The following is a 27,101-nucleotide window of genomic DNA, read 5'->3' as shown; positions in this document are numbered from 1 at the left end:
AATGACAGATAATATTTAATTTCGTAAGACAATATTTTCAAAGCATCTATGTGACAAAAATCTAAAACCGTTTGCAAAAAATGTGTTGACAGTATGTTAAATGGACTCTCGTAATTTTAATATTTAAGTGAAAAGTTGTAGGAATGGCATATTTTTATGAAAAAAAAAATGCTTTCATATAATTGATATTAATTTTTTTTTATTTAATTTCAAAAAAGAAAACTGTTGCCGTTACCAGTGGCGTCACTAGGATGGGTGTCACCGGGTGCGGTAAGATTAGGGTGCAATTCCCCCCCCCCCCCCATAGCGTTCCACTTATTCTTCCCAATAAAAACTATCGTTGTTTAGTTCTTTGTTTGCTGTTAGACAACGCTGAAAGAAGTGTCGATTCTATTTTAGTTGTTTTTTTTTTTGTCTTTAACATTTTATCATTAGCTATTATTTAGATTAACATTTAAGATTTGTAAATTAGAATTAAATTGAATCATCAGCTGAACAAGTTTTTCTGAGTAAACATTAAACATCTCTTAACGGAAACTTTTAAACATTATATTGGTAGTTTCCCGAGGACGATTAAAGAAAAGATGCAACTTTATGAAAAGTACATTGACATGTACAAAAACTTGAAAATGATTTTTTTTATTTATCTTAACATTTAAAAGTCTACAATAACTTTAGAAAATACAAACTTAAAGTTTCCTTTACAGGATTTCAAATTTGAAAACTTATAAATGACTTTAACTTTTGCGACTTCGTTTTCAATGGACAGAATTGCTTGATTTGACTTTTTCAAAAGTTATTAATAGTTCTTAATTAATTTTAGTTTTGAAAAGCTTCTTTCACATGACGCCAGATACATATAAAAAAAACATAGAGATGACAAGAAACAGTTAAAGGCTTAAATCTAAAACTGATACAGATTCGTTGAATCTCTCAAAATTAACTTTGTGGATTGTAGTTTTGGCTTTCTGTTCAAATATCTTGTTGTCTGGCTCAGTATAAAAGAGATAGATGAACTCAGCATTGACCTCTTGTTCACTATTTGAATGGTGAATCCAGCATCTCCTGATATTTTCATATTGTTTAAACTTATTTTCCTGTTGCAATAACATGCTAGTTTGATTTGACAAAAGTTATCTCAATATCATTTTGAGCTAACTTGTCACACGTTATGTAGAGTAAATGAAGTGCTGGAGATTTGCCACTACTTTGACAAGAATTAATTAACACTTTAATTTGAAGGTACTATTGTGTTTCGTTGACTTTTCCCTCTGTACACCTGCCAACAAGAAAGTCAAGCATTGAAAGGTTTGCATGTATTCACAGACAGCAGTCTTTGCGCTGCGCCAGTAGTGTTTGTATTTTCAGAGAGACGGCAAAGACTTTCGCCGTCACACTTGCATCAAATCTTTCATGAGTCTAACAGCAACACGATGAGCACATCAGCCAGTTGTTCATATGACACTCTAGCATTTATTAAAATATCCCATCGATTGGTAAAAGCGACAAAGAAAGAAAACAGTTTTTAGAAAACCGAAAAAAAATTATGTTAGAAGCATTTTCGGATTAACTATTTTGACCACATAGCTTAAATAAACGGTGTAGACATCCATTCAAGTTTCTCTTCTGTTCTTCATTAATACTGCCTACACTCCTTCATGAATTCTTGACATTGTGGATGTATTGCCATGCCCCTGAGCTCATCATATCAATACGTTAAGCCCATCTTTTTCCAGGCGTTTTAAATGATCAGAATTGATACCATCAGCTTTTGGTCCACTTCAAGAGGAATATCCCACAACTTTTCTGTCATTTTAACATTACCATTGCTACTGGTAATATATCTTACAACTTCAGAGATCTGTGTTAGGTGTGCTGTAATACAAAATACCAGAGTACCTTGCAGCTTTTATGTCTCTGATAAGTAAATTCCTTTAAGTGTTTTGCTAAAACAATTTATAAACTCTCTTGAGTTTTGTTACAAGCTTGGAAAGTCACTTTTTTTTTACATTGCTGCCTTGCAATCTTATAAGTTATTATTTCAGTACTGGCTCTTATTTGGATAACTTTTCCACAATCCCAAGAAAAAAAATCCATTATTCAATGAAAAGTCTTCTTCAATTCGCCACCAAATACCAACTTTTGCTTTGCTAGAAACAATGCGATATCAAGCAATATATAAGCAAGATGTTGCTTTGTTTTCCCGTCTATACGTCAAGCAATGACTTTTCTGTCAATTGCTTTTGTAGCCTAAGTCCTGCTACCAAAATGTTCCAAATTTGAAACACTGAAAAATGTTCTTCAGTCTTCTCACGAGTTTCTCATTGTGGACATACCCACTATTTATCAAACAAGAAAATCTTGCTATTAATTTTTCCCCCATTAAGAGTAAGTTTATTCAACCATTTCTAAGCTCTTGATCTTGATTCTGTCACATTTTTAAGTTGGTATTTATTTATTTATTTATTTTTTTGGAAAAGTGCATTTTTTCCACTTGGGTGTCACCCCCTATCGGGTGTCACCCGATGCGACCCGAACCCCCTCTAGTGACGCCACTGGCCGTTACATCAGGTCTAAAGTATCATGATATTGGGTTTTCAATATCTTTTCTAGTTTATGAAATCTAAACGGAACGGTCGAACGGACGGACAGACAGACCAGACCACACAAAACATAAAGCGGCTACTCCCCTTTCGGAAGCCCCTAAAACTTTAAGAAAAATCATGTAAATGTTTAACTAGATTAAGGCGTCTGTGTGTAGTCACTCAGTAAACTACTCTGTCTTAAAAAAAAACCCACATCTTTTATAAAAAAATAACTGTACATTTATAGCCATAAATAAAAAAAATAAATAAAAATAAATAGCCATAAATGCTGTAACATTTCCCTTGATCAATATCAAACTAAATTGATTTATTAACACTAATTAAGTAATTTATTGGTTATTTGTTTTTTTTAATGATTCATGTTTTGTTAGAAACAGTGAATTATTTCTCAATGTTTCACTTTGATCTTAGAATAGCATGTGGGAGAAATAAGGTATACAGAAATTGTACCAGACAGAGTGAATCGATAGAAGCTTTGTAAAAAATCATAACATATTTCCTAAAAGTATCTATAAAGCAGTCTTAAATACAATCTTTTTAAAACATAATTAAGACTCACCATTGGCGAAGTTCATGTGATTTGTACACTCACTGTCTGGGAAAATTTCATAAAACTCATCACACATATGTTTAGGTGTGTTTTCACAGCAGGTGTCATGTCCCACAATGCTGTCTGCTGCGTTTGAGTCTGTCATAGGATCTCCTAGCAGCACATGACCAGTGTCAGGTCGACTTCGGATGTAGGCAGCATCTTTCTGTCCCTGTGGGCTTTCACTTGGGATTTTGTAACAGCATAACTGTAGGATTCATTATAATCATAATAAAATAATAGCAAAGTAATTTTTTCATTAATGTTTCTGTGCAAGCGCGTATTAAACTTTAAAGTTACAAGAGTCAAATTAACAGATATTCAATATTATAACTTTTAGATGTAAATATGTAGTGGAAAATTTTTAAGCACACTAAGATGAAGTAGATAATTTCGTCATATTTGTATAATTCGCAGGTATAATGCTATAATGCTTTCCTTTTTCGCTAGAAAATCTCATTAGTTGTACTGTTTGAGTAAAACTTATTTATTGTTTTAATTAGAAGAAATACCCTTCCATGAGTGTAGTCAGGGAAGGGGGTTAGGGGAGGTAGAATTTATTTTTCCTTTTAACACATACACACAGACACACACATACATGCTCTCTCTCTCTCTCTCTCTCTCTGTATATATATATATATATATATATATATATATATATATATATGTATATATTTATATATGGAGAGAGAGAGAGAGAGAATTCACAATTAAGTATAGTTTGAAAACGTTTTTACTTTGAAGCCCCCCGCCCCCCCCCCCCGCCCCATAGGCTACGCTCATGAAATCTGTTAACTGTAGTTTTTTGTTGTTTTTTTAATTGGAGGAGATTTTACCTCAAGCCTGTCTTGGTTATGTCTTTTTTTTCTTTAAAACACCTCTTCCCCCCCCCCCCCCCCGCCTTGTTGGCTACACACATGGAAATAAATCACCGTCGTTTGCTTTACTTTTTTTTTCTAATTGAAAAGGGGGTTTTAACCTCGAAACCCTCTGAAGTGGATTTAAAACTCACACCCCCCCCTTTTTTTTTTTTGCTACGCTCATGGAATTAAGTGACTTTAAATACTTTTGTTTATTATGAAATAGGGGGGTTAACTTCAAAAGAGTTGCGATGACATGGATGCCAATTCGAGGAAAGCGCAAACAGGGACGTCCTCCTATAACGTGGCGGCACAGCTTCATGGAGGACCTCAGAACAGTGGACACCAGGTGGGAGGAGGCTTCAGAAATTGCCATTGACAGATCTTTATGGAGACAGCTTGCCGCTCAAAGCGCCGAACGGCGCGGGAGGACCTAAGTCTAAGTAAGTAACTTCACAAACTCCTTGGCAACGCTTTGGCAAGTAATGGTTTAAAATAAATAAAAGAAATTAAAGCAAAACAAAAGTCACAAAATTTTACCCCCCCCCTCCCTCTCCCCATTCTCCTAGTGCAGAAAAAGTACATAGTCAAACGGTCAATAATACAGTATCAACGTAAGTTACTATGTTTTGTGGTAGGTATAAATAGTCCAGGCTTATGGCTCACGGGCTCACGTTTTACACTCTCCCCGGGCCCCGCATTGACATTTGACACGTTTATTACAGAATTAATTATTTGAGTCTAATTCATGCAACATTATGATACTTTAGGCTTTGGTTCCGATTCTTAAAGCTCAAGATGTTCCATAGCCTGAGAGATTCGTTGCCTCAGTCCACATCATTGTAAGGACAGTGTTACAGTACGTCCGTCTATATTTTATTTCATTTAATGACAACAGTCAATAGACGAACGATGAGTTGAAATTATTAGAGAATCTATATGGGAATAGTGTAAGTATTTAATATAAGGTTTAAAAAAAACACATACTATTTACTCTAATTTAATCTCATTTACAAAAGATTATTAGAAACATAAGATGTAAACTTTATATAACTTGAACTTTGTACTGGAAAGAATCTGTCTCTTGTATTATAGTTAAGTTATGACTTTGAACTACAAAATAGTCTTTATTAGCATAACTTTCAAACAACTCATCAAATAAACGTGAGACGTAACTAACTTTGTTTCGTGGATTTCCTTTCAACAGTTTTGTCTTTGCGACTTGGCTAATGATGAAACAACGAATATCTGGTTGAAGTCCTCGCTTCTGGTAAGGTTCCCAGTGAAACCCCATTCTATCTAAAGTGCAAGGACACTGGAATAGCTGTTGGGTCTCGTTTCTGTATCGGTCATTGAAAAGGAGGTTTTTACTTTTACAAAGAAATCTTTGGCACTTTTCTTCTTGATTGTTGACTTGGCCCACAAGAAATGATGAAACGCCAGCTAGACCTAGAGGGTGAAATAGAAACTTTGCTAGAAATGTTAACATTAACAAAGAATTTAAAACTCACTAAATTTGAAACGTTTGCAAACTTTGTCAATCTTAGAACACTAGTTTTCATTTTACAACATTCCATCTATTTACAAAAAAATATATATTTTAATCCTAATAACCTAGTCCTAGACCAAGTTGTCTGGTAAAAATTGCTTTCAATTCCAATTTGTTAGTTTGTTTTCTTGATATAAGTAAGAAAAAGTAAAGTTCGCCATTCACACCTTAAAATTTATAGGGCAGATGATGTAAAGATCATCTTATTATTTGGCCAACAGTTAACGAGGGCGTCATGTGGCCAACACAATGACCAACCGCCTCTACTTTTCCCCGACTAATGTCAGGTACCCGAAATTAAAACTCTCAGTCTTCACTAGGATTCTAACCCGGAACCCCCCATTCAGAAGCCAAGCGCTTTACCGCTCAATGACAGCGCCTCCGTTTGCTTGATATACAGTTTGAAATAAAGCGTACACGTCTGCGTTATTCTTTTTCCTTTAGTTGGTTTTAACTATTTTATACAATTATTAAAATTCCGATAGGAATTATTATTTTGTTAAAGGCAAAATATAAACGATTTTATTTAAACTACAAATTAAAGGGAATTAGCCCGTCAATGAGTTTGTATATATCATCTCTTCATAATTCTTACATTTTACAAGTCATAAGGGAAATTTATAAGATAAATAGCTTTATGATACAAAAGACATATTTAAATCGGTTCAGATTATACATCTAAATACATTCGTGTTATCACAAAGTTCCCTGATTTTCCAAACTTTTTGTACTCCCTTATGATGGTTACATGTGTGCAGTCGCACATGTTAGAGAATGCTTGCAATGCCACTAAAGAGACCGTCTATTAAAACCAAAATAGGTTTGTCCTACGTGCATAATAACTTGCGTACCTTTGTTTCCCTTCTCTTGTGCTAACTTGGAGACATACGGTGTGTCGGTGTTTTCGAGATCAATCACATCATTTACTGCTATTCCAATGTTTACAACTCGACCAGGAACATAACTCCAAGTCATCAGATTTTCTTGATAAATGAAAATCACATAGGAGCTCTTCTCATCTAATAGTAAAAAAAAAAGTTTTAAAACAATTTTATTAACGCTCATAAGGTATTTGATAATGATGTTTAATACTCTAATGTTTGTGTACGTTTTTGTTTTTACTTTTAATAATGTAAATTGAGAATCAAAAGTTTTATAGACTCATAACAAGTTCTTATACCAAAATTCAAGATAATTTCAAAAGAGTGAAATGTTACATTATTAACATGATGGATACTAGATTAATAAGAAAACATTTACTTCAGAACGTAGACTACATATGTCAGGCATCCCAATGTATTGAATTTATCGTAATCAACCAGAGTATCTATAATTATCCATGTATTAATAATTGTTATTTTAAAGTATGAAATTTCCATTTCAACCAGTTATTAATGATAATGTTTGGGGTTAAACAAATGTTATAGAATGTGACATAGATTTTTTCTTTAGCAACATGTGCACACTATTAAACGACAACTAAATCTGTAAAAATATCTTTCGCCAAATAGTTTTGAAATAGACTTATATATACTATATTTATTATCTAGACTGGACATGGAGACTTGTTAACACTACAAAAAATGTCTTAAAAATGTTTTAGAAAGTTGGATCAAGGCGTTGTTTTGTAGAGTAGTTAAAAGAAGTAAAGGCTATTTTTTTCAACCCTAACCTATGTAACATATAATTTAATTTTTAGATCTAGATCTAACAAATGAACATCAAAATTAAAAGTACTATAGACTTATAATTATTATTTTGCAATTTTTAGATACATAATCTTCTTTATCAAATACTGAATGCAACACTAATGAGTTATTTTTGTGTGTATTTTTGATAATCAATTACTAGATCTAGATCCAAAAAATAAAAGTAAATGTTACATAGGTTAGGGTTGAAAAAACAACAACTTGACTTCTTTAAACTACTTGACAAAACAACGCCTTGATCCAACTTTCTAAAAAATGTTAACGAGCGATCAGTCGCGGATAAGAATTTATTTCCGGTTTCCAGTCTAGTAGTAGATATATAAGTCTATGGAACGATCATTATAACAAGCAAATATTAACATGAAATCATTACTTTTTGTACAACAAAATACCTGCTATTCTTCCAGCAGAGTTTTTATTCCATCCACTGATAAAAACAGTTTGAAATGTATTTTGTTCCTCTTTCTAAATAAAATAGTTAAATAAAATAATAAGCTTCAGTTGTTTTAATTGACATTTTTCTTTTTAGTTGCGCGAAGGATGAAAATAACATAAAATAAATGTAAAATACTCTTATGATAAAAGTTCTTGTCTAAAAGTAAATTATTTCTTCTATTATTTTTAGCATTATTAAAACAAATTTTTAATAAATTAAACAAGAACATAAAACTAAAATGCCATTCAATTTCAACCTCTGTTAAAAAACAAGAACCAAAAAAATATATATAAGAGCCTTAAGAATATTAAAGAAATGATATTCACACTTGACTCGAGTAACACCATTGGTACACATTTGAAAAACTTTTTAAAACTCAAACCAAACAGAAAACATAATAAGTAACACAAATGTGATATCAATTGAGTGATTTTTTTTTACTGTTTTGTGCTTTTATTTAATACAAAATAAGTACACATAATAATCCTAATAGTAATAATAATAATGTACCCCGTCATGAGAGAAATTAGAAAATGGTTCGACTTGATGCCACGTGGCCACTAGTACTGAGTCAACATCAAAGTCAGTCAAGCCATAGTACAGCTTCACCTCGTCTCTAGCTCTGTTATATACACTGTCTGTGTTGAGTTGTGCTACATTTGGGCAACTATGTTCATACAAGGAATATGAAACTCTACCTGAAAGAGAATAAAAAAAAATGTTTCAACAAGTAGAGAACTATAGAAAAAAAAAGGTTTATCGTTATCTTAACGCTTTCTCTCCTAATTGACGATACCTCATTAAATTAAATAAATCAATGATTGTTTAAACTTTAATTTGTGCTTTATAAAAAGAGCATGCATTCCCCTTTAACTCTAGACCAAATAAAACACTTTCTGGTAACAAACGAGAAAGTTATTCAAGCTTAACCATAACAGGGGATAAAAATACTAATGAGAAAAGGAAGAATTCCATCGGAACGTGGAAAATAATTACGGAGAAAAAGAGTTAACATATCTTTTAAGCAATATTAGAAAAGAGCATTCCATAAATTGTATTTATTGTGCATTTAAAATTCATACGAAATTTTTCAGTATAAGAGTAACAATTGAGATGAGTTCTGAAACCAAATATTATTTTCCTAGTCACTTTTTTCCAACATTTACTCATAGGCCCTACTAAGATTTTTCTATTGTTTAAAATAATTTGGGATTATAGCTCACAACATATGCTTAAATTCTAAAAATGTAAAAAAAAATAGAGTAGAATCTAATTGGTCCACTTAATTTCTCCTCTCACTTTCGAAATTATTTGTTTAGAGTTTTGAATTATAGTTCTGTAACAAAACATCAATTCTCACCATTGGGAAGACATAGCTCTAGGCCGCACCAGATGGAGAGAGACAAGTGACAAAGAAGGCTATGGACAGCGAAAGAAAATGGGTCTCAGCTCTGGAAGAACAACGTACAATGCGAAAAATAGCCAGGTCCTCTACCACTGAAGCGATAGCCACCTTAACCTGCGATATTTGTGGACGGAAGTGTCTCTCCAAAATAGGGCTCCACAGCCATATGAAAAAGTGTGCGAGATGAACCATAGTCGTTCTGCGACTGAAGGAGGCCAAGCAACAAAACAAAGAAACAAACAAGCCTATTGAACAAAATGTATTACTTACAAATAAGCTTTTTTTTTTAAATATTATTTTTCGATTTTTGTTTTCGGCGGCGATCCTCAAAGTCTTAATCTTAATAGGTTGGGTATCTTATCTTTTCAAGGAACAAATCGGTTGTATTTAAAATGTAGTAAGGGCCTGAAAATTCATATTAGAATATTTTTCAAGTCAAACATTATTCAAAAGGTCATTTTTAATAGGATGAATAATAAGATGTAGAGAATGAGTTTCTGAAGTGAAGAATGCAAGAAAACGCTTATGGCGTCGAGGCCTCGCCCAGAACCCTACTGGGGGAGCTTACAGAGCTCACCCATAATTATGAATGTATATATGCTGTACGCGATTTTATGCATAGGGTTAGGGTTTACTGGGCGTTAGGGTTAGGGTTTGAAAAAAAATCGCCCCTCCCACTCCAAAGTTCTGGATCCGCTAGAGGTGGACTCAGGGGCGCCACGAAAGTGCTTAACCACTGACCCTCTGCTTTCCCATTCTCTCTATATATATACAGTGTTTATTTAGGCACACACATAATTTAGGTATATTTGTATTATATATATATATATATATATATATATATATATATACTTTTTTTTTATTTATATATAAGTGTAAAATGTTCCTTAAAGATGCGATCTATGGGGCAGATGATGGTAAGATCATCTGTTTGTTAAAGGTTAGCGAGAGTGTCATGTGGCCAGCACAACGACCAACCACCTTTACTTTACCCAACTACAGTGAGGTAGACTTTATAGCTATGTGGACTCAGGCGCCCTGAAAATCCTGAAATACAAAATCCCAGTCTCCGAGATTCGAACCCATGGCCCAGGTGTTAATACATTTTTATAGGAGAAAATTCTTCTACGTGAAGCTGATGACTTTTGAAAGTGTGATTACTTCGCACTTATTAGATAAAGATAAGATTTGGGTTACCTACATAAATTCTCCCCCCCCCCCTTTTCCCTTAACCTGGCTGAAAAAAAAAATTCTGCTTGAGCCCATGGACAAATCTACTAAAAGATTGATGATATAGACCCAGACTTCAAAACAAAAATGTAAATACTGTAGTCTAGACTAAAATGTTAAATTTAGTTAGAGATTTTGTGTACAAGTATTACATACATATGTAGACTATATGGTCAAAAATTGATATTATTATGGTCACTTAAAAAATTCGTTATTTTTATTTAGTCAAGTTTGAACGAAATTTTACTCTGACAAATCCATTTTCCTAGTTAGATCGACCGTTTTTCAGAAAGTGGTTATTGATGTACTATTCACATTTAAAACAAACATTTAAAATGTTTCAACTTTTGTACAATAAAAAATTAGACATAGCAATATATGAGTTTTAAACAATTTCACGTGTTATTTATTATGAAAATATCAATATTTTTATCAATAACATACTTATTCCTGATATTTTACTTGTTTTTTTTTTTGTTACTTTTTGACTCGTCACTACTGACGACCGAATAAATTAAATTGCTGAGATCTGCTTAGAATGACTTGGATGTACATCTATTCAATTAATCAAATGTGTTTTGGGATATTGTTGAATGAAAAGATATGATGTGATGTGGTTTTGATAAATGCCTCCATGGCATGTCTATTTCCAATTAATTATTTTTAAACAACAACATTTTTGTGTTACATTCTGGTGAATTCTTAGATACCGTTGTTGATGAAATTAATGATTCCCCTTCCCCCACCCCCCAAAAAAATATATGTTTACCCATATAGAAAGCTTTTAACGAATATCATTTACCTTTACCAGGTAGAATATCTGCCCAAAATGAAGCTAAAATATGTTGATTTAATGAGTGAGCTAAATTAAGATCTGGACTTCCCGGTAAGTTGACGTCATTGTCGTCGTTAAAGTATATAACTCCATTAGACAGAACCTGAAATACAACAATATCATGCTATGAATAAGCATCACTAGAAATGCAATAATATTAAGTATATCATGATTGGGCCATCAAGGAAGGTGTATTATATGATAAAGTAATAATGAGGGCCATATGGGGCTTAAAGCATGATAGGATTGTGAAAATAAGTATATAGTATTGCTAAGCAGTGAAGTATTTTGATAAGTGGTGGCCCCTGGTCTGGACTTTTGTGGAGGTCTCAATTCTTTTCAAGCTTCAATACAAATGCAGTCACAAAATCTATTGTGAAAAAAAAGTGGAGTTATTGAATATTATATCTATGTCATTTTCATTATTTTCTCATCTTTTATATAAATATTTTTAGAGTGAGGTTCTGGGTTGTCCCAATATCACGGAATTTCCTAGATTAGGTTCTCTTGCTAAGTATAAGGAAAATTATTATACTCTCTGTAAAGAATCTATTTAGTAACAGATGACTTTTACATCATCAGCCCTATAGATCGCAAGGTCTGAATTGGAACTGAACTACTTTACTTTAATGTCAAGAATAGTGATAGATCAGTACTACCTTGAACCACTGGTGGATCCAGTACTTTAGAGTGGGGATGGGCGATTTTTTTTTCAAACCCTAACCCTAAGCATAAACACAAACCTAACCCAATATATAAATGAATATATATATATATATATATATTGTTGTAAACTTGTTCCCCCCCCCCGACTGACCTTTTGTTTTCCCACGTGAAAAACTTTTTGAGTTGTGTTTTGTGCTTGGAGGGAAACTGACCTGAGGGGTGTGTTGATGTGTTAACAGAGGAGTTATGAGTTTGGATTTCTTGATTGAGGATTGTTCTTTTTTTCTATTGTGTTAGTGAATCGGGACATGTTAATTCAATTTGGAGATTGTAACATTATTTCTTTATATCGGGAGATATTAATTGATCATAGTTGGATTGTGCTTCTGCAATCAGAGAGATACCAGCGATCCTGAGAGCACGGTAAGTTATTTACTTTATTTCAATCCCACGTCGTAAGAATATATATATATATATTAGCATAAAAAAGAAGCATTATTTCTCAATCTTAGGCGGAATAAAAGTCACACAAAAAAAAAAACCTGTTGAGACCTTCCTCTTGTCAGCTAGAGAGTCTGGGGGAGTGCTGTAAGCTGTAACGGATGCATGTGTAGTCAGATGTAGCTGAAGTATTTCTAAAGATGATTATTTAGACTAAGTGCGTGCGTACCTTGTTGAGTGTATTTCGACTGCGAGTTCGGGACATGAACATCTCGTTACAAGATTGAACAGGTACTAAACAGGAACACAGACTCAATGACCAAGTTGACTCAAGGTGAACTTCAAACAAACGTTTATTACAGAATGGGCCACAGTCTAGTCTGTCACTATAAAACGATGTTATCCACTCAAGATTCTAGCAGTAACTGATTTCTAAAGTCAATCTTAACCTCTAACCCCAAAGTCTATGTCGTCATTCTAAAATATCCGTTCACTGTCAGTACATTAAAGTGCGCCACCCAACTAACTAAACTAGCTATCTAACAAAGCTCCCCCAGTATGGTCCGGGGCGAAGCTTCGACGCCAAAAGCGTTTCCTTGCATTCTTCTTTGCAGAAAAAAAGCAGTGTTTCTCAACCTAAGGCGAAGACAAAACAGTCATGTTGAGGCCTATCACTTGTTAGTTTGGGGATATGGGAGAGCTCTGTAAGCTCCCCCGGTAAAGTTCGGGGCGAAGCCTCAACGCCAAAAGTATTTTCTTGCATTCTTCACTGCAGAAACGCATTCTACTGACGTCTACAGCTCATTATTCATCCTATTAAAAAGGACCTTTTGAATAATGTTTTACTTGAAAAATATTCTAATATGAATTTACAGGCCCTTACTATAATGCAAATACAACCGATTTGTTCCTTGAAAAGATAAGATACCCCACATATTAAGATTTAGACCTTTATTATCTCAGAGAATTTAATTATAAAAAAAAATTTAAAAAAAAAGTTTATTTGTAACTGATACAAGGTTTAGATTAAGGCTTCGAGGATCGTAGCAGAAAGAGAATATATTAGAAAAGTAATATTTTTTTTAAAAACTAATTTGTAAGTGATACTTTTTGTTCAATAGGCATAATTGTAACTTTGCTTTGTTACAGAACTATAATACAAAGCTCTAAACAAAAACTTTGGAAGTGGGAGGGGCAATTATGTGGATTATTAGATTCTATTCTAAATTTTTTGCATTTTTTAAATTTAAGCATATATTATGAGTTATAGTCCCAAATTTTTTATACAATAGAAAAATATCAGTTTGAGTAACGGTTGGAAAAAGATGACTAGGAAAATAATATTTGGGTTCAGAATTCATCTCAATTGTTACTCTTATAATGAAAAATTTCGTATGAATTCTAAATTTTCCAAAACAAAATCTTTCTTAAAATAACTAAGATAAATTCGTGTGCAATGACATAAGCTCTGTCGCCATATTTGACTTTTCTGTTTTAAAACGTCATGTTTTTGTCTGGACAGGAGAAGGGGCTGTAGAGTGAAAACGATTGATACTCGCTCTTTTTTATAATGTCTGCTAATGTTGGCATTTGGCATTAAAAAGATATAGGGTGGGGCGACTCGATATAAGAATTTAATTCATAGCATATATAAATTAAATGAAGAAAAAAAAATAGGTTTGTCCGATGGGCGTAAGGCGTTTGCACGTATCACCCCTTTCACCTGGTTCAACCCTTTTTCATTGTATACTTACTAATGATACAATTTGAGATAAGAATGTGTGTGCGACTTAATACACAGAGGGCTAGAATGGGACGGCAGCAGAAGCAATTGCCCCCACCCACCTCACCGAATCGGCTAAGTTACCAGAAGTGTAGCGACATAATATAAAAATTATATAGTAATTCAACTAAATTTGTTCACAAACTATGATTTCTAAATAAAAGTAGGACCGCCCCCCCTCAAGGACAGTATTCGCCCCCCCACCCCCACCTAATCGGCTAACAGGAGAACGACGTTATATAAAGATCGGTTAAAATATCAATAACAAGTTTAATTATATAGATATTTTATTGATTCTGTTAACAAGCTGTGATTTCTACAAATAAAATGGACCGCCCCCCCCCCCCACTCGGTTGCGGGGTGGGGGGAAGGATTAATGCCATCGACACCTCCCCATCCCACCAAATTGGCCAACATACTAGAGGGGGGCGAAATAAAATAAAAATAGGTTGAAATATAAATAATTATTATATATTATTAACATAGTTAATAAATTCATATACAAATTGTGTGATTTCTTTACTAAAATTCGCTTCTTACCGCCCCCTCCCCATCCTTGGATCCACCAGTGCCTTACAGCTCGTCTGAGTGTTGGGCAAGAATTTAGCACCCACGCACCCACAAACATTATCTATGTAAGGTTGCATAACTTAAAAGTCAAACTCCCGCAAATCTACCAATTCTTGAACAGCTTTACTTTCTATTATTGTCAAAATCCTGTCTATGGTGCTGCTAAAGAGACTATTACGGTTCCACGACAATTCGTTCACTGACATTTCGTTCACCGACTAATCGTTCACGACTTTTCGTTCACTCGACTATTCGTTCACCAGACATTTCGTTCACCCGACAATTCGTTCACGCGACATATCGCTCACGGACTATTCGCTCACAGACAACTTGTTCACCGACAGTTGGTTCACGACAAATCGTTCACGCGACAAATCGTTCACGCGACTATTCGTTCACGGCACGGACAAATTGTTCACAGACAAATTGTTCACTAGATAGTAACATATTGTTAATATATATTTTCGTTGCGTGTTTAATTTATTTACATTAAAACTTTTGTAGCTATTATTTCCAAATGCAAAAATTTCTAGAGATCAGGTCAAATCCGAGTTTATTTAATTTCGTTGTTGTTGTTGTTGTTAATATTTTGTTAATGAGGACAGTTTGTGATAAAAATTATACTTAAAAGAAAAAAAGAGATCTTACAAGCTAGCTGAAAAATGTAAACGGGCCCTCACTTTACAATAAGAAACATTTTTACTTTCACCTTTAATATACCTTTACACCCCCCTTTTTTTTTCATCTACCTGGAATCTACCCATTCATCTGGATACTCTAGTTAACAATTAGTGGAGTGCTAGTCAGACTGGCTCCTCTGGAAGTAATAAAACTTTATTGGACATTGCCTATACACATGTTCAATCTGTTAACATTGAAAATATCTACTAGACACTAGTATAGTACTTTCCATCAAGTTTAAAAGGAGTTCTATTTTATTTTTATTTTAGTTAACTTGTTTCTATATGTGACCACCCATTGGTAGACTAATTTGATTGCTTGGACTTCAATATAAAATTTATGGAAACAATTTGGCTTTGTTGTATTGCGATAAATTTATAATTTTTTAATGGGGAACCTAAATATTTCCTAGTGTTGTATATGTAATTAGTTGTTTTTTTCTTATATGTCTTAATTTATAAGTATTAACCTTAGATCTGTATCTAGTATGTGACGTTCAGAGTTGAACAGTGAATTCATATATTGTACCAAATCTAGTACCATTGTTAAAAATCTAAATTAACTCTCGTAAAAACACTGACAGGATTGTGGAATAAATACTAGTGTGTCTGTGCGTATATTTGTTTTTGTTAATAAGATGTCAATAAAATGGGTAAGTTAATTAAGGTTCCACGACAATTCGTTCACTGACATTTCGTTCACCGACAAATCGTTCAAAACTTTTCGTTCACGCGACTATTCGTTCACCAGACATTTCGTTCACCCGACGATTCGTTCACGCGACTATTCGCTCACGCGACTATTCGTTCACGCGACATATCGCTCACGGACTATTCGCTCACAGACAACTTGTTCCAAGACGAATTGTTCACCGACAGTTGGTTCACAACAAATCGTTCACGCGACAAATCGTTCACGCGACTATTCGTTCACGGCACGGACAAATTGTTCACATACAAATCGTTCACTGGATAGTAACATATTGTTTTATTAGGCTATATATTCTCGTCGCGTGTTAAATTTATTTACATTAAAACTTTTGAAACTATTATTTCCAAATACAAAATATTTCTAGGGATTAGGTCAAATCCGAGTTTATTTAATTTCGTTGTTGTTGTTGTTAATATTTTGTTAATGAGGACAGTGTGTGATAAAAATTATACTTAAAATTAAAATAAAAAATAAAAAAAGAGATCAAGCTAGCTGAAAAATTTTAACGGGCCCCTCACTTTACTATAGGTAACATTTTTACTTTCACCTTTAATATACATTTACACCCTATTTTTTTTTCATCTACCGGGAATCTACCCATTCATCTGTATAATCTAGTTAACACCTAGTGGAGAGCTAGACAGACTGGCTCCTCTGGAAGTAATAAAACTTTATTGGACATTGCCTGTACCCATGTTCAATCTGTTAACATTGAAAATATCTACTAGAAGTTTTATTTTATTTTTTTTTAGTTTACTTGTTTCTATATGTGACCACCCATTGGTAGACTAATTTGATTGCTTGGACTTCAATAACAAATTTATTGAAACAATTTTATTTTGTTGTATTGCGATAAATTTATAATTTTTTGATAGGGAACCAAAATATTTCCAAGTGTTGTATATGTAATTAGTTTTTTTTTCTTAGATGTCTTAATTGATAAGTATTAACCTTAGATATGTCTCTAGTATGTGACGTTCAGAGTTGAACAGTGAAACCATATACTGTACCAAATCTAGTACCATTGTTAAAAATCTAAATTATCTCTCGTAAAAGCACTGAAAGGATTGTGGAAAAAATACTTGTGTCTGAGCTAGCCAGGAAAACCAGTGACCTGGCAGAATTTAAGTCATTGGTTAATATGCATGACTGAATGCAGGACGCGAAGGACGTAATCATCTTCTTTTTTTAAGAAACGTCTGTATTTTAAAAGATAAGATTTGTTTTTGTTAATAAGATATCAATAAAATGGGTATGTTAATTAAACATCTGGACCGCTATTAAGAAGATAAGTAAATATGGATAGGTCGAACAAGACTACATGACGGACATGAGTGTAAAAGAAGGCCTACATGTTGAAAGTAAAAATGTTGCCCTCTAGTAAAGTGAGGGCCCCTTTTAAATGTTTCAGCTTGCTTGTCAGATCTTTTTTTTTCTTTTCAGTATAATTTTTTATCCCATACTGTCCTCGTTAACAAAATATTAACAACAAACAAACAAAAATTTACAAAGAATTTCGGATCAGGCCCGATCTTTAGCAATTTTTGTTTTGGAAATATCCAGTGAACAATTTGTCTTTGAACAATTTGTCTGTGAGCGAATAGTCCGTGAGCGATATGTCGCGTGAACGAATAGTCGCGTGAACGAATTGTCGGGTGAACGAATTGTCGGGTGAACGATATGTCTGGTGAACGAATAGTCGCGTGAACGAAAAGTCGTGAACGATTTGTCGGTGAACGAATTGTCAGTGAACGAATTGTCGTGTCCCCGTTAATTAAACATCTGGACCGCTATTAAGAAGATAAGTAAATATGGGTAGGGCGAACAAGACTACATGACGGACTTGAGTGTAAAAGAAGGCCTACATGTTGAAAGTTAAAATGTTACCTATAGTAAAGTGAGGTCACATTTAAATGTTTCAGCTTGCTTGTAAGATTTCTTTTTTCTTTTAAGTATATATTTTATCACATACTGTCCTCATTAACAAAATATCAACAACAACAAAAAATTAACAAAGAATTTCGGATTAGGCCTGATCTCTAGCAATTTTTTGTTTTTGGAAATATCCAGTGAACGATTTGTCTGTGAACAATTTGTCTGTGAACGAATTGTTAGTGAACGATTTGTCTGTGAACAATTTGTCTGTGAACGAATTGTTAGTGAACGATTTGTCGCGTGAACGATTTGTCGTGAACCAACTGTCGGTGAACAAGTTGTCAGTGAACAAGTTGTCTGTGAGCGAATAGTCCGTGAGCGATATGTCGCGTGAACGAATTGTCGGGTGAACGAAATGTCTGGTGAACGAATAGTCGCGTGAACGAAAAGTCGTGAACGATTTGTCTAGTCCCCGACTATTACACCGCCTAACTTGCTTCCGGTGAGTCAATACGGCTTTTGGCATGGTAGATTCACGGTCAACTAAACAACTCCAGTAAAAAGAAAATATTCAAATTTCTATGCTACATTATTAGTTCTGACCAAATGTTTAAAGACTTGAGACAAAGAACAAGGTAATATCATTGTAACAGGGACCTGATATTCGAAAATGACTGTACCCTAAATGCCTCAAATGATGAGGACCTTCTAAAGAGCTTGTCTTTCTTTGCCAACGCGTGTAAAAATTTGAGCCTCGGCATCAATGTAAAAAAGACAATAAAGCTGCATATACCTCCTCCAAATAGATAAGTCACAGAACCATACATTCTGATAGATGGTGATAGACGGTGTAATTACTAAATAGTAAGACGTGTAGTAATTGGCATATTGGCAATTAAATTTTACTTACTTTTAATGAGCTCATTGGATAATGCTAATCACATACCGATATGTATTACAGCAAGATTTTTAAAAAGCCTATTATTTATACCAGTGTCACAGTGTACCCTAGAAGTATGTTACTTTGTATCGTAGTTAAAAAGGCGTAGCTATGTGCAGGTGGTGCGGGCCGTACGGGGCATTTATTAAGTTGCCATTCCACCGAGCTCTAGAGTAAAATCTATTTATTGACAAACACAAACTACTGTATTTGAAATGTAAACTAGGTAATATCAGCATTATGATATAATTTCGAATATCGCCATCTTAATTCGCATATTTTTTACAATTGCATAAAGTGTTGCTACACGTATACAACAGAGTTTTTGCAAATTATACGTAATTAAGAATTACATTTGATGAAGGATAACAAATGTATGTCTTACAAATTATATATTCTTTTTCACTAAACAAAGACTGGTGTGTAAAATTGATTTCGATACAATTACTTATTGTTTTGATAGCAAAAAAAACCCATTCATTTGTAGTATCTTCTGTCATTTTGTTTTCGAATTAGAAATTCTTTACCAATGAAATCAAGTTATTTAAAATAAAAAAATAAATATTTTTTTCTTTTTTTTCTTTGCAACTTTGAGGGCACTAGCCATCATGTGCCTTAGCTAAGCCACTGCACGTTTCTTAAATTTTTTTTTTAATGTTAGACTGTGAAAAGGGAAAAAAAATAATTGTATTTTAATTTCTAAAACAAGAAAAAACTTTTAAAAATATATTTAGACTATACCTTCATCATTAAACGTCAAATATAACAAAATAATTATAATTACACCTCAGCTGCTTCATTGCCATAAATTGAATGTCCACATTTTCTGAATCGGCCAGCGACAAATTATGTGATTATTTTTTCCGTATGTTTATTAGAGATGGGAAACGAACCGAACCCGAACCGAACGAACCGAACTCGAACCTCACTTATGACCGAACCGAACCGAACCCGAACTTTGAAACTGCTTGGTACGAACCGAACCGAACGAACCCTCCTTTTCTTAACCGAACTAATTTTGCAATTTTTACATCCCTTTTTATATTTTGGGTTTTCAAAAAATTACTTAAATATTTTATTTAAATTCTAATGATTCCATTATACTTTGAAAACTTGGGAGGGGGTGGTGGTGGTATTTTGAAAAAAAAAAAGCGGCTCGCTTTGATTCCCATGGGTTTTTCCGTACGTGCCGACTCTCCCCTAACCTTGAATTTTCGCGGGCTGTTTGCAATATTGGTTTTGAGTCGAATAGGCGCCCTTTAATTAGATCTAGATCTAGATTCAAGTTCCTAGTAAGTAGAAAGTTGACATTAAAATATTGTCACTTTTATTTGAGATGGCTGTTAGTTGAGAGTAGAATATTTTTTGCAGATTAGAGAGTGTAGATATAAATAAGTTCATTTGTGTTCTAGTTTAAAATAAATTTTAATTATCTTCTATTAAGTGATTTATTTTTACAAAATTGTGAAGTATTCTATATTGGAATATTATCAGTGGCGTAGCAAGGGAGGGGGAGGAGGGGGAGAAATGTAAATCCCCCCGGGCTCCCAAATTAGTGTTTTTTACAATAAATATTCAATATTACGCAAAATGCAGGGGCCCCCAAAGAGGTCCAGCCCCTCCCGGGCCCCCAAATGATGAAAAATTCCTATCTACGCCCCTGAATATTTTTTACTATTATTCTGTTTTGCATTATTGATCATCAGTATTTTTTATGCAGCGTTTCTCAAACTTTGGGTCCTCTCCCGTGGGTGGGGATGGTTAGTACCTTGAATTGGGGGATGGGGAGATGCAACTTCTTGACAAAAAGGGGTGTCATAAAGTGTGTGTGTGTTTTTTCTGGTGGCGGTAAGAAGAGGTTAAGCGATTGATTGGTGTTAATGCATTAAGGATGATGAAATTTACGTAATGCAAATGTGAAACGGCAGACAATCTTAAGACATGAAAGAGTAAAGACGTTGTTCTGTGGTGACCTAGATTTTGTTTAAATATCAAAATATTTCATTAATATTACAACTCTATCTCAAGTTAAATATGTGGATATTGTAATAACAGTTAGGCTATATTGAGTTGTTCACATAAGAACTTTATTTTAAAGTTTATTAAGTTTATATATTATTATAAGGCTTGTCTTCGAGCCCGAAGCCGAAGATTAGTGAGGAATGCAGTTTTTCCCATGGCTGCGCAGGCCCAGCTGTGACCTACATATTTTGCCATATCCAGGGCAAGTATAACCACTGTTCGCAGGTGGTCGATTTAGTTTTTCTTTTCGCGTCTGCGTTTGTCCTCGGACTTCGGGAGTGAACTCCAACTGACTCGTTCTGAGGCCACATGTAACCAGGTGCTCTCTTCTATGTCAGCCAAGGAAAGTTGACGCCTAAGCTGGTCTTTGAAGCGTTTTCGTGGGGCGCCTCTGTAACGTCGACCACCTTTTAGCTCACCAAAAAAAAAAGACTGCCTTTGGCATACGTTCGTCTCCCATACGGGATACGTGCTCTGCCCAGCATAACTGTCGGACCATAAGAAGTCCATCTATACTATCCTTACCGGGAAAAATATAAAACGCCTATATTGGTTCAATTGTACTAGCTGTTTGTAAGCGACAAACCAACGACCAACTAACAAAGAGAGGGGGCATCGAAAAAAAAAGTTTTATTTTTATTGTAACTTATCTGAATATTAGTATAATTACATGTTTAAAAATTAAAATATTAAGTGGAGATGTCATTTTATCTTCTAATAAGACCTTGTCAACTGTAGACTGCTTTTTGCGAGGCGCGTATGCACAATATGGGTCAAAACGTTTTGAAGAAAACATTTTAAAACATCTCCGCTAGTGTGATTCTTCTGCATTTTTTTTTGTCTCAAAATAGTCAAATTTCTTCCGTATATTGCAATTTATAATAGTGACGACTTATGTGTGAAAAAAATCATCGATAGAGACGTCTTTACACGAAGAATATTTCTTTAAAAAGATCACGTCCATTATAGAAGTACGTGCGCAATATGTAGGCCTACCTAGAATGTCCCTTGCATAATTCTATTGGCCAGGTCTGCCTCTTTATTATTAGATTTAATATGGCCCTCGACTTTTTTTTTTATTATGATGAATAGTGCGTTCTGAAAGAAAGCACATCGATATTAGCCTTTTTAAAAAATTCGCTTAGCGCCTATAGTCACGCCCTGAATTAAACCACTTGCCGACTTGAGCGAAAACCTGCCGCATCTTCATTTCTATCTCCATTAAGAAATTTTTACAACGCTTTAAATGTATGTAGGCAACATTATTTTGGCAAAAGTATTGCCCATAGGCCTATTATATATTGCAAAGTATTTGTTTTATGTAAAAATTCAAATAAAAAAGTTTTAACTAATAAATTGCATTAAACCTTATAACTTAATTTTGCTATTACATAATTTCATAACATCGAACCGAGCCGAACCCGAACTTTAGACCTGACCGAACCGAACCGAACCCGAACTATACTCGTCATCGAACCGAACCGAACTCGAACTTAAATCTGACCGAACCGAACCGAACCCGAACTTTAAAAGTTGGGTTCGATTCCCATCTCTAATGTTTATGATAGGGACTTCTAGGTGTAACACTAGATCTAAAGTTCTGATTAAAAGCTCTCTTAAGATCTAGTCTATATCTCTTATCTATATTTATCTATATTAGATTTACGTTACCAAAGCTTATAAACTTCAATAAAATTGAAGCAACTTTAAATTGAATGTTATCGCATAATTACGATAATACGGCTGACTACGCCATGTTGGCTCTAGACCTAGATTTGAAAGTCTCTAGCCAATTTTACATTTATTTATTTTTTACTTTGAAAAATTGTAACGGTCAAACTAGAGATTACCCCATGTGACCAACGAGCTAGTAATTATTTTCTCAGCGATATACATCAGCTGTTAAGTTTTTAGGAAAATCATTAGAGCCGTGTTTGAGATTAGCTGTCCATCACACTCCACGAGGGAGTGACTTAAATAGAGGTATTGTAATAAAATTAAAACTAATACCAAAGTATGAGAATTCTGTAGTTTAATAATTTAAGAGACCATTCATCCTTCGTATCTCAGGGCTAAGAGATAATTCATAGAATCCCTTGACCTCCGTTCTGTTGTATCCCATTGCAAAAGCTACAACACTAAATGAACATTGAATGTGTACAAGAAACTTGGTCCCGTGTCAAGTCTAGATATAAAAGAAAGATCTCTATGTTTCTTATTCAATCCATTACAGAAACACTTGAACTACTTACGTAAGCTGTGTGAAACAGTTTCTGACCAACGGCTACTGCGGATTTGAATGTGATTGGTTTACTGACATAAATCGTTCCGTTGTTAAGTGTACCTCCTTTATTTGTGGAATCGAGAGTCTGTTCATTAGGTTCTCTGTAGACTGTTGCTAAAAAGTGTAGTTATAAGAAAAATAATGAAAAAACAATTATATTAAAACAACTATATTTCATTGTTTATCTTAATAATAATAATAATCTTTATTATCCATAAGGAAAATTGTTTCGTAATGTGTGCATTACATCAAGCAACACCCAACGTTCATGTTGTTTTTAAAAGACCATTAATTTGTATACTCTGTAACCTTTTTTATTTACCTACATGTCTTCATGTAAAAAACTAAAGTCATCCTTAATATTCAAAATGGAAGACGTCGCTATATGTGCCGTTAAATAGGACTCTTATGTACACAAGATTATAGTCGAACTATTTGTTCAAAGTGTCCGGTTTCTTAAAATACGAAATCATGCCTGATTCCATAGTTTACTCGAAAGATGTACTGTTATTTTAAACTTAGATTATGTATTTGAAAAACCTATCTTTATAAGAAACATAATGTGCTTCAAATATATTGAATACTATTGCTTATAATTCACTCTTCCGTTTTTAGTCAAGGGTTGTTTTTTTCCACAATCCAATCCAATTTTTTTGTCTTCTGATCTAATCCTTCAGAAATTTTGACCCAGTCTAATAGTTTTAACTTTATAATTGAATATAATTTTACTTATTTATGTATTACTCTTTATCAATCAAATATATTCCAATTCACTATTTAGTTAATTTACTATTGGTAATTAATTATTTTGTTTGGCATTTTGAACAAAGGAAAGAAATAGTACTTGACAGATGTGGTGGTATAAGTTGAATTAGTCCCCTTGAGGACTCTTGAGCCATAAGTGAACATTTTTTAAATGCATTGAAAAAAACGGCCATGTATATGTTCAGTAAGATACACTCTTCTTCCCCCCCCCCCCCCCCTCTTTTTCCCAACTGGTCCAGGCAAAAGATAGAATCATAGCGTATTGATAAAGCTAAAAGTTAAACAAAAACAATGGATAAGACTATTTCTAATCGCACAGATTTATTATGTCTGAATGTCGAAGGTAATCCCACATGTAATTACATAACTGATCCTAACTAATTGATACAATTACACTTAATATAACCTCTTTCTAATGTATATTTTTATATTTATATTATTCTTCCTTGCTTTCTCGTTCGTTTATTGCAACAATTTCGGACGTTCCTTTGTAAAAGAAGACTTTAACGACTTAACCCTAACCTCCAGCAGGGCGCCAGTGGACGACAGTAACCATTTCAAATCGAAACCATAGTGATGAAAGTCCGAAGAGCATAGAACATGAGCTGGCAGCCATCTTTTGTATGTTACTATTCTTTATGTCCCTAGAATACGAACTGGATATTTAAAATCAAAATGTAAATCAAGAGAAGATGCCCACTTTCATCTATAGTTCACGTTTTAATTGTAAAAGTGACAATGTATTGGCGTGAAGCAAAAACATATAATTTAAATCTATACAGTCTGTCTATTAAGTCCTTTATATTTAACTTGAAGTGTTCATCGAAATACGTGATTGACACAAACACCCACGATCTCCGTGATATGATATCGTTTGTTTACTGTGACAAGAAGAAAAACATGAAAAAAAAAATTGTTTTAATTTTTATAAAGCGTACTTGTCAAAATTTTATTAATTATCTTATCTTATATAGTACAGACGTTACTCCAAAAAAGTAGATGATTGCGTCTTACGCGTCACGCATCTAGTCCAGTTTCCCAGTGATAAATAAAGTAACATTGTATACAAGTGAAACTAGTTATTAAGTACATTTCTATTTTGTAATGTTCTGTGGTTAATGAGAAGTAATAATTAGTAAGAAGTGAAGTCAGATGATATTAGCCCATAACAATGTTGACCAATGGCTTAAATTCTGCCAAGTCATTGGTTTTTCTAACTAACTATGCTATATTTTTTCCTTCCGGAGTATATGGTGGCGATGTCTCAAATACAACGCGCCACTATCACCATTCACTTCCGAGAACGTCCGCATGACCCTCCTCGAGTTTACAATCCGGGTCAACGTCTCTCCATATCCCTGCTCTTTAGCGGTTGCATCCACAGCAACGTACAGGAGTGTTAAAACTATCGCAGCTACTACCTCACACAATTGTCCTTATTCCCCGGATATCCCTGACTCCATCAGATTCAAATTTGCCTTTTACCTTTACGCGCAGACGATTCCCTGATAGATTAGCTATTGTCATGACAATTAATAAAGCACAAGGCCAAATGTTCAAAAAGCTATGCCTGTATCTTCCAAAACTTGTTTTCAGTCATGGACAATTGAATGTTGCACTCTCCAGAGTTCTTTCTTTTCATTCACTCACAGTAATTTACCCAAATCCACCCCATTTGGACAACTGTGTCTTTCAGAAACTGTTCACCCGTCACTAAATAGCGGCGTATGCTAGGTCGTGGAGCGACACGTTTATAAAAATAAAGTTTAAAAAAAAGGTAACGACCTGAATTCGAACTCGTGAGCTAAAGATTTTTCATGATTTTTCAGCCAACGCCGTAGCCACTCTACTAGCGAAGAGTCTTATGAACATGGAACATTGTAGAGCTATTTATTGTTTCTATTTCATGTTTGTGTTCACTAAGCCTGAGACGGGGGCCTAATATAAAGGGGACTAATTCAGTTTATAACACCACTTCAGTCAAGTACTAACTCATCCCCTTGTTTATAATACCAAAGAAACTAATTTATTACCAATAGTAAATTAACTAATTGTTTGTTTTTATTGATTCTTATGTTGACAGGTAAAAGAAATAATTGTGCTAAATTTCAGCTTGATTCGAAATTGGGTGTCAGTGAAGTGACGTGTACAAACTTTTACCAGACAGACAGACTCACTATTTCATTCTTTATGTTAATTAACATAAGCTTTAAAAAAACACGTTTTATTGTATGCATGTCAGTATATAAATAACTTCACATGATATTAACAACAGGCATTATGTAAATTTAGTTATTGTCTTTTTTGGGAAATTTTTAACAACAGTACAGTGTATATATAATAATTAATAATAAAGAAATATTTACATTAGAAACTAGAATAGCTGTCAGTAATGGAGTTATATACATATATTAAACACAAGGTTACAAAGACAGTTTGTGTGGAAACACAAACTCTAAATCGGCCCCCAAAGTGGTCCACCCAGGCAGGCCTATATTTTCAGAAAGAACATCCAAATGAAATTATATAAAAGACAAATGAGAGATAAGAATGGAGAAAGAAGGTTGACAGATCTTGTGTAGTGCCCCAACGGTCCAGCAGATCAAAGGATAGGTGAAAGTGAATGCAAAGTTAGATGTGAACCTGGCCTAACTAGTTCCCCTTTCAGACCTTGTGATCTATAGGGCAGATGATGTAAAGTTCATCTGTTTTTGTGGCGTACGGTTAACGAGGGTGTCATGTGGCTAGCACAACTACCAACCAATGTCAGGTACCCATTAGAGCTGGGTGGACTCAGAGGCGCCCAAAGATTCCAAAGTTGAAAATCCCAGTCTTCACCAGGATTCGAACCCGGGACCCCCGGTTCGGAAGCCAAGCGCGTTACCGCTCAGCTACCGCGCCTCTCCTGGCCTAACTGAAGTCTTATAATTGATGTAATTGTTTTGAAAAGGCTCAATCTCTTCTCTTATTCGATTTTAATTTTGGTCAAACTTATAATGCATACTAATTAGCTTTTTCTTTTAAAAAACTGCTTGCATAACTGATTTTAAAAATTAGATTTTTCGCTTTCAGAAAAAAAAAAAGTTGCCGTTGCATCAGAACTTTGAATGGTCTAAAATATTGTGATGTCGGATTTTCAATATC

General features: G+C 34.1%; 1 protein-coding gene across 5 annotated transcripts in view; it reads right to left on the bottom strand.

Annotated features, from left to right (window-relative positions):
- The window catches only part of LOC106063092 (mucin-like protein), a 100,596-nt gene that overhangs the window by 72,224 nt on the left and 1,271 nt on the right, over positions 1-27,101 (bottom strand). For all 5 annotated transcript variants that reach the window (XM_056003633.1, XM_056003630.1, XM_056003632.1 and 2 more), the window contains exons 2-8: positions 23,161-23,306; positions 11,187-11,322; positions 8,260-8,447; positions 7,706-7,778; positions 6,456-6,623; positions 5,236-5,504; positions 3,166-3,403 (exon numbers count right to left, since the gene is read on the bottom strand). In XM_056003633.1, the coding sequence (XP_055859608.1) occupies positions 3,166-3,403; positions 5,236-5,504; positions 6,456-6,623; positions 7,706-7,778; positions 8,260-8,447; positions 11,187-11,322; positions 23,161-23,306 (1,218 nt within the window). The remainder of the gene's footprint in view (positions 1-3,165; positions 3,404-5,235; positions 5,505-6,455; positions 6,624-7,705; positions 7,779-8,259; positions 8,448-11,186; positions 11,323-23,160; positions 23,307-27,101) is intronic.

This window comes from Biomphalaria glabrata, chromosome 11 (assembly GCF_947242115.1).
Source record: "Biomphalaria glabrata chromosome 11, xgBioGlab47.1, whole genome shotgun sequence".
Taxonomy (NCBI): Eukaryota; Metazoa; Mollusca; class Gastropoda; family Planorbidae; genus Biomphalaria; species Biomphalaria glabrata.
This window is presented reverse-complemented; position numbering and strand designations above follow the sequence as displayed.